This window comes from Hevea brasiliensis, chromosome 10 (assembly GCF_030052815.1).
Source record: "Hevea brasiliensis isolate MT/VB/25A 57/8 chromosome 10, ASM3005281v1, whole genome shotgun sequence".
Classification (NCBI taxonomy): domain Eukaryota; kingdom Viridiplantae; phylum Streptophyta; class Magnoliopsida; order Malpighiales; family Euphorbiaceae; genus Hevea; species Hevea brasiliensis.
Genome location: NC_079502.1, coordinates 10,209,198 through 10,222,285, shown reverse-complemented (window position 1 = coordinate 10,222,285; position 13,088 = coordinate 10,209,198). Strand labels below are relative to the sequence as shown.

The 13,088-nt window shown below is 33.1% G+C and overlaps 3 protein-coding genes across 6 annotated transcripts; 1 reads left to right on the top strand and 2 right to left on the bottom strand.

The window, feature by feature from the left end:
* Nucleotides 1–952: 952 nt before the first annotated feature.
* LOC110645089 (transmembrane 9 superfamily member 12) lies at nucleotides 953–3,841 on the bottom strand. Its single transcript, XM_021798119.2, has 2 exons — nucleotides 3,656–3,841; nucleotides 953–3,289 (listed from the first exon to the last, which is right to left on the bottom strand). Exon 2 carries the CDS (start codon nucleotides 3,229–3,231, stop codon nucleotides 1,258–1,260), a length of 1,974 nt encoding a protein of 657 aa, XP_021653811.2. The 5' UTR covers nucleotides 3,232–3,289; nucleotides 3,656–3,841; the 3' UTR covers nucleotides 953–1,257.
* Nucleotides 3,842–5,741: 1,900 nt separating this feature from the next.
* On the top strand, nucleotides 5,742–10,673 carry LOC110645087 (elongation factor Ts, mitochondrial). 4 transcript variants are annotated; one of them, XM_021798117.2, is made up of 9 exons: nucleotides 5,742–5,946; nucleotides 6,182–6,501; nucleotides 6,588–6,760; nucleotides 6,871–6,960; nucleotides 7,506–7,680; nucleotides 7,887–8,071; nucleotides 9,245–9,370; nucleotides 9,526–9,614; nucleotides 10,038–10,673. In XM_021798117.2, exons 2-9 carry the CDS (start codon nucleotides 6,207–6,209, stop codon nucleotides 10,081–10,083), a joined length of 1,179 nt encoding a protein of 392 aa, XP_021653809.2. In that variant the 5' UTR covers nucleotides 5,742–5,946; nucleotides 6,182–6,206; the 3' UTR covers nucleotides 10,084–10,673. The 4 variants fall into 4 exon arrangements, with proteins under 4 accessions (XP_021653809.2, XP_021653808.2, XP_021653807.2 ...); XM_021798116.2 differs by having other exon boundaries at nucleotides 5,742–5,961; XM_021798115.2 differs by having other exon boundaries at nucleotides 5,742–6,078.
* A 68-nt stretch (nucleotides 10,674–10,741) lies between these two features.
* LOC110645088 (chlorophyll a-b binding protein 8, chloroplastic) lies at nucleotides 10,742–12,024 on the bottom strand. The gene is made up of 3 exons (XM_021798118.2): nucleotides 11,767–12,024; nucleotides 11,621–11,682; nucleotides 10,742–11,516 (listed from the first exon to the last, which is right to left on the bottom strand). The coding sequence occupies exons 1-3, from the start codon at nucleotides 11,911–11,913 to the stop codon at nucleotides 10,901–10,903; spliced, it is 825 nt and encodes a 274-aa protein (XP_021653810.2). The 5' UTR covers nucleotides 11,914–12,024; the 3' UTR covers nucleotides 10,742–10,900.
* Nucleotides 12,025–13,088: the final 1,064 nt, after the last annotated feature.

Here is a 13,088-nt window from a genome sequence, read left to right as displayed (position 1 = left end):
CTTTTGTCACTTTATCAAGATGCCACAAAATTTAAGCCCTATTTGACAACAACTTTTGAGGTAGTATTTAGTATTTTAATTATAGTAAAAAAAATAAAAAAAATAAAAAAAACTACCTCTTTTATTTATACAATTCAGTAGTATAAGTGTCTATACTAATATTTAGAGGTTGAAGAAGTAGATCATGAAACGTTACTCCTCATAACTTACTTTTAAGTAGTATTTAGTGTTTTGATTAGTGTCAAAAAAGATATTACTATTATTTTTATATTTAACAGTTAATCCAATAACTATTTTTACTAAATACTTTTATTTTAAATCACTATATAAGTAACTATCCACTAATAGTTAATATCTAATAGTTAGCTGCAATTAAAACAACTAATGTTACTAGAATAATTATTATTGTCAAAAAAACTCTTTGAGTTATTTTGGCCCATCGCTTCCTTTAGTTAAAATTGGTCCCGCACTCTCAAAGCTCTTTGCTCGTTCATTTTTCAGGATTTCAGGTGACCTACCACTGAGGCTGTTTAAAGCATCTGGTCTTGGATTGCCATGTCAAGAGACAAACAGCAGAACAAGCTTGCAGTTACCATAGGTGCGGAGTGGAGGCATGCACAGAAATGAGAACGTTTCCTTAAACCGTATAAACCCTTTTATCCTTCAGCAAAAATGAAATTGCAAATAAGTTCAATATTACAAAAATTGCTAGGGATCATAGAATGGAATTTGATCAGCGAAAAATAAGATTAATTAAAAAAGAACTCTTAAAAAAGTCCTGGGACAAAAAATCACGCAATAAAACTTTTAGGACTCGATAAATAAAAAGGTTAAAATTCAGGAATAAAAATGTTGGCCTTTAATCTAATCACCTCAAATGCTCGTTACATCCTCATGGCAAGTACACAATATATGCCAACAATGAATCAGTAATGTTGACAGCATTGAATGATTGAGGGAAAAAATGTCAATTAACTGTTTCTTTTTTTCAATGATAAAATAGAAGAACTAAAAAAATAGTACTTGGCAAGAAGCTCAAAACTACTATCATGTCCTAGACTCGAAAGCATAGAAAATATAACAGGCCTTGATGCATTTTTAGCATATAATCCGAATCTTTAATACAGCACAACAAGATCAGCTATCATATGGAATTATAAAAAAATAAAAAAAAAGTGAATTGTAAACAAGGGGGCAGCTTCCTCTTTATGCAAGCAGTCTTCCTTCTCAGCTGATTGTTAAAGACATTTAAGGCTTTTAATCAATTTTTACCGATGAGAAAAGGTAATGCACAAAGTAGAAGGACATAAGGAAGCCAATTGTGCCAGTAGACAACATGATTGCAATTGCCATGAGCAGTGAATAGCCGAGATAGAGTATAGCTGATACAGGTCCACTTAAACTCTGCAGGTCAAAAACCAAATAATTGATGGAGTATAAGAAGACATAGAGAGCAACTGAACCGGAAGCAAAGAATGCCTTCCACCACCATTGCCAGTCCTCCACACAGAGATGCATGTAGGTTAGAACCACTGACACTTCGGCACAAACAATAACCAATAGCAGTAGAACTATGAGCAAGAAACCAAAGACATAATAAAAACGTCCAAGCCAAATGCTAGAAAGGATGAAGAACAGCTCAATGAAAAGGGTCCCAAATGGAAGAGTTCCGGCACCAAGAACAAGAAGCCATGATGGGTATTTGCGTGCAGGAATTTCCCTTGGGATCTGGTTGGTTCGGACTGGGTACTGAATTGCCTCAGCTCGTGTCCCAAGGAATCCTCCCAAAAGGGTGAGTGGCACTGAAACACAGAACCACAGGGCCAGAAGTACAAAATACAAGGAAATGGGAATAGCACCAGTACTCTTGCTTCCCCATAGAATGAAATTCAGTACTGTGAGGATAACAAAGGCAATTCCAGGGAAGAAGCATGCAGCTGACCAGGAAACTGACCTCCATCCTTCTGAGGTTCCCTTCATGGTTCTCCATAAACGTACTGAAACATAGCCTGCAGCAATACCCAAGAAAAGATAAAGAATTATCATTCCTGTCAGCAGCATTCCTCGTGAAGCTGGTGACATGAAACCAAGGGCTGCAAAAACAATTGTGACCACTGCCATCCCCGTAATCTGAACTCCATCTCCTACCATGACACAGAGAAGCTTTGAGCAATCTGGTTCCCTGAACACGTCACCTACAACAAGCTTCCACCCTGAAAGCTCCTCATTCATCTGTGCTTGAGATTCTTTGTCCAATTCCTCATATCTCGTCAAATCCCTTCTCACAGTCCTTAAGAATATGACAAAAACAATGCCTGCTAGGAAAAAGATCACCATAAGAGAATTTAGAATAGAGAACCAGTGGACACGGGCACCTTCCATCTTCAAATAAGCATCCCAACGAGATGGCCATCTAATATCACTTTTCACAAATTCAACCTCATAAGTGAAAGAAACCCTCTCGTGCTCCCTTATGATCTGAGACTTGTCAAGGTCCAAGGGGCAGTTGACTGATGAAATATTGTCATAGACATGAAGCTTCGACATCACTGCAGGATCATACTTAACACTGCATGGGACAACCTCAAAACCAACTATCTCAAACCCAGATGCCTTCTTCTTATCAGCTTCAGAAATCACACCCATACCTTCTTCTCCAGTACCAATTATCTCCACACCAGTCCCTTCATACTCATGAACCAAAATTTTGAACTTAAGGTGATTGATGATGTAATCATCATTGCTATTCTGTGGCGTATATCCAACTGGGAACCCAGTCCACTGAATGTTAACTCCATTTTGCGTAGCATACCTCATGGCAGGCAGATTATCTAAAATCATATTCACTTGATACAGATCACGGGTTCTCTGCTTCAAAAGCTTTACCTCATGTTCACTTAATGGAGGCGTAGTACAAAGGAAAACAGACTCATTGATATTCATTCTAAACCGGTAAGGAGAGTTATCAATCTGATCTCCCATAAGGAGCTCCCCAAGATTCTCTGCACTTTTTTTTATTCCACCATTTGGCTTGCAATAAGGTAGACTATAGTAACTAAAGGGAAGCTCGGTTTCAATAGAAGTTAAGGAATTAACTTTGGCAAATATCGGTTCACCATTGGAATATGTGTGCATATAGCTACCAGGCAGATAAAACGCATTGCAAGCATGCACAAAGAGAACCACCAAAAGGGAAGCCCAGTAAATGGTGGGCATCCTCATTTTCGACATCAATGAGAAAGCCACTAAATTAAGCAGATCTTTGAATCAGAACTCGATCTAAGTTAACCTACAAGCAAATTAAAAAATCAAATCTATAGAAAAATGAACTTATTTACTATCAATCCTAGTGAAATGATTATGTAAGTAACTAAATAAGACGAAAATTTATTCATGATTTTAAGTTCCAAACGAAATAATTACTCCTATTCAACAAAAATGCAAAAATGGCTAATCGCAAACAAAAATTTACATAATAAGATTGTACTAATAGAGGCCACAAAATACTACCTTCAGTAGACAACCATAGATCTAACAGGAAAGCTCGTATACAGATACAAATAATTATACCCACTCATCAAAAACAAAAACTTACCTTTTCCGTGTAATCAAAAAATAAATAAATAAATTGAGAGATTGAGATTGAGAAGGTTACCTGAAGCAGATCTGGAGAGGTGAAGACAGTCCTAGTGGAAACAAGTCGGATCCGAAATCCGCGATGCCGCCTCGAACAGCGTGAATAGAAAGCAGAACCAGAACCCTCTGCGTTTCTCTGTGGGAAAGTTCTGATTTTCCTACTTGATGCGAGGAAGAGAAGAAAATCGAGAGATATTGGTTTATTACCCTACCAAATAAAAAAATAATAATTGATTTGATGTTTTTTTTTTTTTTTAATTTTTACAACGGAAATAAGGTTAGATCTTATTGGACAGTTGATCAATTTTGTTGTTGAATCTGTTATTATAAAAAAAATATAATATTAATCAATCTCATTCGATTAAATAATTAATTTAAAAATATACTATTTATTAATTAATTGTGATTATTTTCAATTGATTTGTATAAATTAACTAATAAAAATTTTAATTTGACAAAAAAATATTAATTAATTATAAATAAAAATATAAAAATAATAATTATTTAAAATTTATTTGAGTTAATTTATTTTTTTTTATTTTTAAAATTTAAATTAAAAAAATATTAAATATTAATTTTACTTTTTTTATCTAGTAATATTAATTAACTTATTTATTTATTTATTCGCACTTAAAATAAAATTATAATTAATTAATAATTTTATTATTTATAAAATTTTATAATATAATTATAAAAAATAAGAAATAATTTATGAAATACACAAATAAAATAACTAATTTAAAGAGTACTTAAAAATGAAAGATTATTTTTATTTTTTTAAAAAGTAAAATTATAAAAATAATATTATATAATTTTGCAATTTGACATTTAAGAGTTTGCGTTTAATTTTAACAGTGTTAATTTACTAATGAGATAATAAAAATAGTATTTTATTATTTAAATAAAATAATAAAAATTAAATAAAAAATGATAATTCATTCTCCTTTGAATTTCTGTTTAGGATAAAATTTATTCAAAATTATGGATTTGTTATTTGGGAGGATTCATGATTTTTAAAACTATATTTGAAGGTTCTCAAAAACCAAACATTTCCAACTCTAGAGGTTTTAATACCTTTATCTTTTATAATCTTATCTTACATTTTATCTTACTTTTAAAAAATCTTTCTATACTTCATTCAAATATATTATATTTAAATAAAAATTTATTTAAAATTCTTAATAATTAATTTTATAAAATTTATTATAACTAAATCAAATTTTATTAAAATTTATAAATAAATTTAAAATTTAAAATTATATATATTTTAAGTGATAAAATTATTTTTTTATTATATATTATTTTATTTTATTTTATTTTAAATATAAAATTTATTTCATTTAGAATATATTTATATTTAATGTAAAATATATTAAATAAAAAAATTTATTTATTAATAAATTCTACCATAAAATTTATTTATAAATAAAATAAATTTTACTATAAAATTAAACTAAACAATGTTTAAAAGTTTAAGCACAATTTAATTTAAAAATTAAAATTTGTGAATTAAATTTTTTATTTCAATAAAAAATAAAAAATTTAATTTATTAATTTAATCTAAAAAAATAAAATTTAAATTAAATTAAATTAAATTAAAATTAAAATTAAAATTTTTAAATTAAATTAAATAAAAAATTAAAATAAATTAAATTAAATTTTCGAATAAATAAAAAATTATAAATAAAAAAATTTATTTATAAATAAATTCTACAATAAAATTTATTTATAAATAAAATAAATTTTACTGTAAATTTAAACTAAACAATGTTTAAAAGTTTAAGCTCAATTTAATTTAAAAATTAAAATTTATGAATTAAATTTTTTATTTAAATAAAAATAAAAAAAATTAATTTTTTGATTTTAAAATTAAATTTTAATTTATTAATTTAATCAAAAAAATAAAATTTAAATTAAATTAAATTAAATTAAATAAAAAATTAAAAATAAATTAAATTAAATTTCCGAATAAATAAAAGGTTGCAATTGAGGTTGAAACCGTACTATTTTTTCCGTTTATGAGAGAGGGAGCAATTTTGGGGCAATTTTTTAGAGGAAAATATATACTCTCTGCATCCACGACCCTTGTCTCCAAAACGCCATCCACATTGCCGTTTCATGCGGATTTCCGTTGCAACAAAGATTAATACTGATACCGGCACCCTTTCCCAAACGCCAAGCCATCCTCTCACCATAGCTGCCGCCGCCACCCTCCCGCCACGCCAGCAACGACATTAACCCAAGCCCACCATCACCACTCATCCTCTTCCTCATACTCTCCTTCAAACCCAATACAAGTTTATTTTAAAGGTCATTTCTTCGAAGGTTTTGTAGTTTCTATCTCATATGCATGGTTTGCTGCTAGCTCCACTTTCTTCTAAAACCCTTAAACCCTAGCAACTGTATGTTCAACATCCCCTGAATTTTAGCTTTTTAGTAATTGTAATTCATAACCCTCAATTCTAAACTTGTAGAATTTTTTCTTTTTTTTTTTTATATTATCATATTTTTGAAATAATTTAGCTTTTCTTGGATTTCTTTACAGAGCTTTTATACACATTCATATAGAAATGGCTTTGTCTAGAAGCGCAAAGCGTCCACTTCAAATAATGCTAAGTACCAGGATTGGCTTCTCTGGGCAAAATTATTCTACCTGGACGCGCAAAGCAGTGTCCACTCCCATATCTCAACTTGCAGAGATCAAAACCAGATCGGAATCTGCTTTTGGAATGTTTTTCCGGCGATTCAGCGTTCAAGCTCCTGCGGCACAAGAGCAGATGAATCTCATTAAGCAGTTGAGAGAGCGGACTAGCGCTCCCATCAAGGATGTCAAGGCTGCTCTCATTGATTGCAATTGGGACATTGGTACGGATAGAGAATTTTGATTCGATTTGATGGTTTTTTTGGTTCTTGCAGTTTCTGAATTTGGTTATTGTTGCTTGTACATGTAGAGGAGGCGCAGAAGGATTTGAGGAAGAGAGGGAAGGTTTTGGCCTCGAAGAAGTCGGGCCGAACTGCTGCCGAGGGGTTACTTGCATTGGCACAGGATGAGGGGAGGGCTGCAATTGTTGAGCTTAATTGCGAGACTGACTTTGTTGCTAGAAATGAAATCTTTCAGTACTTGGTTAGTGGGTACTTGCCATTTTCCATTTGAAGTTGCTTAAAAGTTCTATCTTTTATTTTTTCTTCCTGCTATTCATAATTTATTCCCATCAATTTTTATTTTTCTTGCAGGCTTTATCTTTAGCTAAGCAAGCCTTGTTGATTGAGAATGTTTCTCATCAGGTTTCTGGCGTCCATGCTGTTGGACCCGAGTGTTTGGAGGTGAGACTTTTTTTCTTTAACTTTATTGTTGTTGCACTGCTAATTTTTACTTAGCGGATTGTGTTTGGCATCACCTAGAGCAATCAATTGAATTTCTTTCCTCATTCAAATGATAATCATGTTTCAAATGCCCTGCCTAGGGCTTTAATTCTTGATATGTTTTAGGAAAAACAGTTGAGGAGCTCACCTTATTACATTTTTAAGGATCTTTTCAAGCCCAGTTCATTCATTTAATATGTGGCAAAAGTTTGCTTTTATAGCATGTTTCCATATCAGCTAACTTTTGAGAATTGACTCGAAGAATCCAGAGTCAAGATTATCCTCAGGTTCTTTGTGAGAATGTTAATTAGTCTTGTCTATAAATGTTGTAAATTAGATTCTATAGAGAAAACATGGGAGATCTGATAACAAAATCTGAGAATTTGTATTGATGAACTTGTGTTGAGGCTAATTCAAGCAGATCTATTGATTGCCAGCCCTTTTGGAACTGTAGCTGAAATTTGATTTCCTGGATGACTCAGTTTGAATAATTTTATCTTAATCAGGACTTGAAGTTAAATCTTGAACATCCCAAAATAAGTGGAGAAACAACTGTTCAAAATGCAATTACAGAAATAGCTGCAATGATGGGTGAGAATGTGAGACTCAGAAGGAGCTTTGTTATGTCTACATCTTCACCTGCTGTTCTGTCCATCTATCTCCATACAAGTCCTCAACCGGGTAAACTGTTTTGATAGCTGCCATTTTTTGCTTTTGTGGAAGATTTTTGGTCTTGGATCAGACAGTTGCACACACACACAGTCCTTAGCTCATTGGTTGATACATGTGAAATGCCACGATATCTGACTATTTGCATGAACTGGAGGGTATGGAGCTGGTAAAGAATCCAATCTGATTTGCACCATTAAAATTTTGGTTGGATGTAGGTTTGGGTCGTATTGCTGGACTTTTATCTCTTGAAATAGAGGATGGGAATTCCCAGTTGGAAGCTCTCCAGCGCGTTGGTTCGGAACTGGCAATGCATGTGGTGGCAGCAAAGCCGTTGTTCTTGACCAAAGAACTTGTCTCCTCTAGTGCATTGGAAAGTGAACGTGAAATTCTTAAGTCTCAGGTACAGTGAGATTCCTTATTTGCTGCTAGTAGTTCTATGTAAATTCATTATGAAGAATGCTGAAACAACTACTATTGTCATTTGTTCCATTTTTAGTTGGTGCCTACATTTTAGTTCTTTGTTTTTAATTTTGCAGGTCTTTAAATGTAGTATTTTCACATTTTGACATATCTATAGCCTTTTTTTGGCCTTTTAGAAGTATCTTACTTGTGTTACGTGGCTTACCCCTTGACAATTACTTTGTGCTTTTAGATGTTGCATGGGCAATATAGCATATACCAAATTAGAGGAATGACTGTACTTTCAGATGTTATGATATATTCAATAAATGAAACATGGTATCTGATATACAAATTTCTAAATCAAGATGATAATATGGACAATGGAAATCATGGAACATGATACATTTATTAGAAATCAATAATTGTGGAGAGGATGGGGAATATGGTGATGCCATGGCCATTAAAGATGAAGGCTTTCAGGTCAAAAAGAACGTGGGTTCGAGCTGTATAAGGAATTGATTCAATTGAAGATTGGACCTCAAAGGAGCATAACTGTTTGATTGACATTGTTGATTCCTAGTAAATGTTCATCTTAGTGGGGTTTTTGGTAGTATGGTACACTATTTTTCAAAAAAGTTTTTAGGGAAATATTTAACTTTCTTTATTTGTTTTCTTTAATTAATAATTGACCAAAGGAATTTGCAATTATTATTGTCCTCTGGTTCTATTTTGCTGCATGTATTCAAGATTTCTTCTCTTTTCCTATTGATAAGTACTTTGTGATGATGCGATTTTTGGTTGCTTCAAGTTTGCCTATTAGGTAAGATGCAAGCCAAGATATGGCAGCTTAAATATGAAAAGCCTCAATTTCACTTATCCTTATTCAAGCGAAATTGACTGAGGTGTTAATTATTAGATCCTATTGTTATTCAAGGTGCTCTAATGATTATGTTGAATGGTTTTACTCTCTTTCTTATTTGTTTGGAGAGGAGAGGAGGATGCTTTTCTAGGCATGTTAGTGGGGGAAAAACAGAGGAGGAGGAGGAGGGAGAGGGGGCGGGGGATGTTTCTTACAGTTCATCTTTATGTTTTAAGCACAATCTAGTTCCTTGTTAATTGCCTCATATTGCTACTTAAAGATTTTAATAATCAATCTGGTTTTATATTGCAGGCGGAAAGCACAGGGAAGTCTCAGATGGCAATAGAGAAAATGGTAGAAGGTCGTTTGCGTAAATACTATGAGGAAGTTGTTCTAATGGAGCAAAAGTTCATAATGAATGATACTATAAACGTAAAGGTGCGCTGGACAATGTTGCGTAAAAGTCTTGGTTGTCTGTCTGTTTGTCTGTCCATCTCTCTTATACGTCTGTGTATGCACATGTGTATATATGCATGCATCATGTAGTTAATTGTTATTGTAAATTTATGTTTTACACATTGTTTTACTTGCAGACACTGTTAAACAATCTGTCCAAGGAAGTGGGCTCACCTGTGAAGATAGGGAACTTCTTTAGAATGGAAGTTGGAGAAGGAATTCAAAGGTAGGGAATACTGCACTTCTTGTACTCATGAAGAAAGATGAGGGTAGAGACTAGGTAGCAAATGTTTCCATCATTTATGCCTTATTCTTCCTTTGCTACTGCATGTTATCTGAGCTATTTCACACGAATGGATAGATGTGTTCCTTAAACAAAACTCTGATGGTGGGACTTAATTCCCATTCTGCTGTAAATCTTTGAAGACATTTCAGCTAGCCTGATGGAATTCTATGTATTTTTATGACGCTGTAACATGATATAGGATGTGATGTCTGTAATACTGCTATTATCAATGTGTATTATGCATTAGTGCTTTGTGTATTTTTCCTTTCTGTTTGATTGCTGTTTTGAAATATTTCCCTGCTATACCTTACTTTTCCTGAGATGGGCTCCTTTTATATTATTACTGACTAATGTGGTTTGCAGGCTAGAGGCATCGGGTGCAGATGAACCTGTCGCTCAGTCTGCTTAATTTGAGGGGATTGTGTTCCTTAAACCGTTTCAGCTCATTTGGGTAGACATTGGTCTTGACAATATCACTTTGAGTTTGAGGTTGATGGGCATATTTTGGGTTTTCATCATTTGATGATAGTCTTCCTGCAATCAAAAATTGTAGTTACTTACTACCAGAATGCCCAAATATTAGAGTCTGAGCTTTGATATCCTTCTGGGACTATGAAATTCTTTTTCTATTCTAGTAGGCATGATAATTTCCTGAATCAGATAGATGAGAAGAGCAGTAGGATATGGTATTGCAATTATATCATACTATGGTGGAAGACAGGAAGTGGCGCAATAACACTCGCCTCCATGCTTGTATTCTCTATTCTAGAAACATTTTGATTGGGTAGAGCCAGTGTTGATTTTTGGGGTCGACAATTTCAAACGTTTCAGAAGCAAATTAATAATTGATAATCATCTCCAGTAACATGTTGGGAGTTGGTGCACTGAGTTCTGTATGACTAAGAATTGAAAGTGCAAATTGTGGATGACCATCATGTGCCATTTTCTCTTAAAGTTTTTTCCCCATTTATATCAGCTTCATTGTTGTTGTTTTTGCCATTATATTACCCCTTTGCAATTTGTTAGGGTCATAAAGATGCCTGATTATCTCTAAAAAAACTAGACAATAACATTAAGAGGTCTTTCTTGATCTTAACATGTCCCTTATCACAGAAAATTACAGTAGGGCTTTTTCACACGATTGTTACAATGAGTAGGAGAAAAGAAAGGCCAAAGGGAAGAAGCAGCTAGGGCAGGTCCAATCCACAAATAGACAAGAATTGGCTCTAATGGAACTTGAGGCTTGTCAAGATATTGTTGTTGACAGGATCAGCCAAGTGATCCAGGAGGTTTTGGTATGGTCCAACTCCAGTCACAAGAGCTTGTATGAAGTAACCCACAATTGCCAGCATAGCCAACCTCCCATTCTTCACCTCCTTGAGCTTCAAATCTTTCATTGATTTCTCATCTTTACCTAACCCAAGAGGGTTGAACAGGGGTCCTCCCGGGTAGATTGGGTCTCCAGACCCTCCCAAATACTTCTCCAACCCCAAGAAATACTGCTTGCCCATGGAGCCTGGGTTTGCCCAATCTTGGAATCTCCTGTGCTCTGCAAATCCCATGAGTGCCATTTCCAGCACAAACAGTGTGTATGGGTCTGCCCAGTAGTCGTATGTACCGGCAGGTGGGATCACACCAGTTTTGAACCAAGGGAGGGCTGTTTCTTGGGGGATGAGACCAGCCTTGCCAAGAATTTCTGGTGCAATGGCACCTACTGCCCCCAACATGGCATATCTTCCATTGATGACCTCACCGTAGGCTAACCATTTTGGCTCAATGAATCCTCCTGTACCTTCAGGGTCTGAAAGACCAAGCGGATCAAATCCATAGTCACCTGGAAGACTACAGAGTAGTAGAAAGTTTCATCAGAAGTGAACTAGATGCCCAGATTCTCTATGTCAAAATGCTTATTAAAAGACTCAAGCTTTTAGCAAGCACAGAATTACCTGCCATCCAAGTAAGAAAGACTTTGCCTGGAAGCAAACCATAGTTGTCTATCTGCTCCTTGCTGGAAATCACATAACAAAACATTCATTAGGACATAAATACATATTAAAATTCTGATCCGGTTGTGAGAGAGGCAGAGACATACCTTAACAGGAGGAGTAGAAGATGCCCTAACAACAAAGGAGCTCTTCCTTGAGGACCCAAAAGAAGACTGGGTTGGTCTTGCTCGTAGTATTTGTCTGGCAGTCTCCGCTGAAGAGGTAAGAGAAGATACAAGTGCTTGTGTTGCCATTTCTGAGTCTCTCTCTCCTAAGGAACTTCGAGCCCTGCCTACGATACGGAAAACCAATGCAGGAAACGAGGGCCAACCTAAACCACTACTTGTGGGCTTCAAATCTAGGCTGACATGAGAGATGACCCAGTCTCTAGATTAGGTTGTTATCTTCTTGGCCAACTAGGAATTCACACGTGGCTTTATGAATTGGGTAAAGGATATGCTGCCACCCTGTGTAATTGGCCTGAAACCTTCTTTGCCACATGGCACGCTCTCCTCCATGACTCTTCCCATTATGCCCTCAAAAAATCTGGTGTTATCAGATAGCCTAACTTCCAAGAATTCTACAAAATTTTATAGTATTTAATTAAATTTTGTATTTATATAATTCATTTTAAAATAAATTTAAATATTTTATTAAATTACTAAATTTTTTAAATCTAAATTATTAATAAAAATATATTTAAAAATATCAAAAAAATATGAGCAACAAATTTAAATATCTGATTTGAAATGTTCTGTATGTGGAGATGTGAGGAAGAAGATTTGGGGAGACAATGGAGAAGAAATAAAGTATAAAATGTAATTTAGATACATAGAAATAAGTTCTATATTCAATAAAACTTTTCTTCAAATAATATCCAAAATTTTATATTATTTATTATTTTTCTTTCGTGATTAGATTTATCATAATTATATTTGGTATGATATAACATTTTTCTTAAATTTAAAATAAATTTTCATAAGAAAAATAAAAAAAAATAGAAAAATAAATATTTTCATTGAAGATAAAAAGCGAAGTTATTAAATCTAACTTGTACATTGACTCAGCTAATGGATTGGGTTAACGGGACATCAGTTCAATCGGTGTGTCAATGCATTAAATTATTTAAAATTAATTAAGTAATATATTTATTAATATAATTAAATAATTTTAATTAACTAAATTTTATTTTTAGAATTAATATTTTAACATTTATTACATTAGACATACATGTATCTTAATAATATTATTATAATTTATATAAAAATATTCAAAATCTTTAAATTTAAAATATTTTATTCTCAATATTTACAGTTAATGTATAAAATAAAAATACTGTTATAATTGAATAACTATTTATTAATATTTGTAAAATATTAATTATATATTAAAAATAAAAAAATATTATTTTTCACAAAATTTTTATATT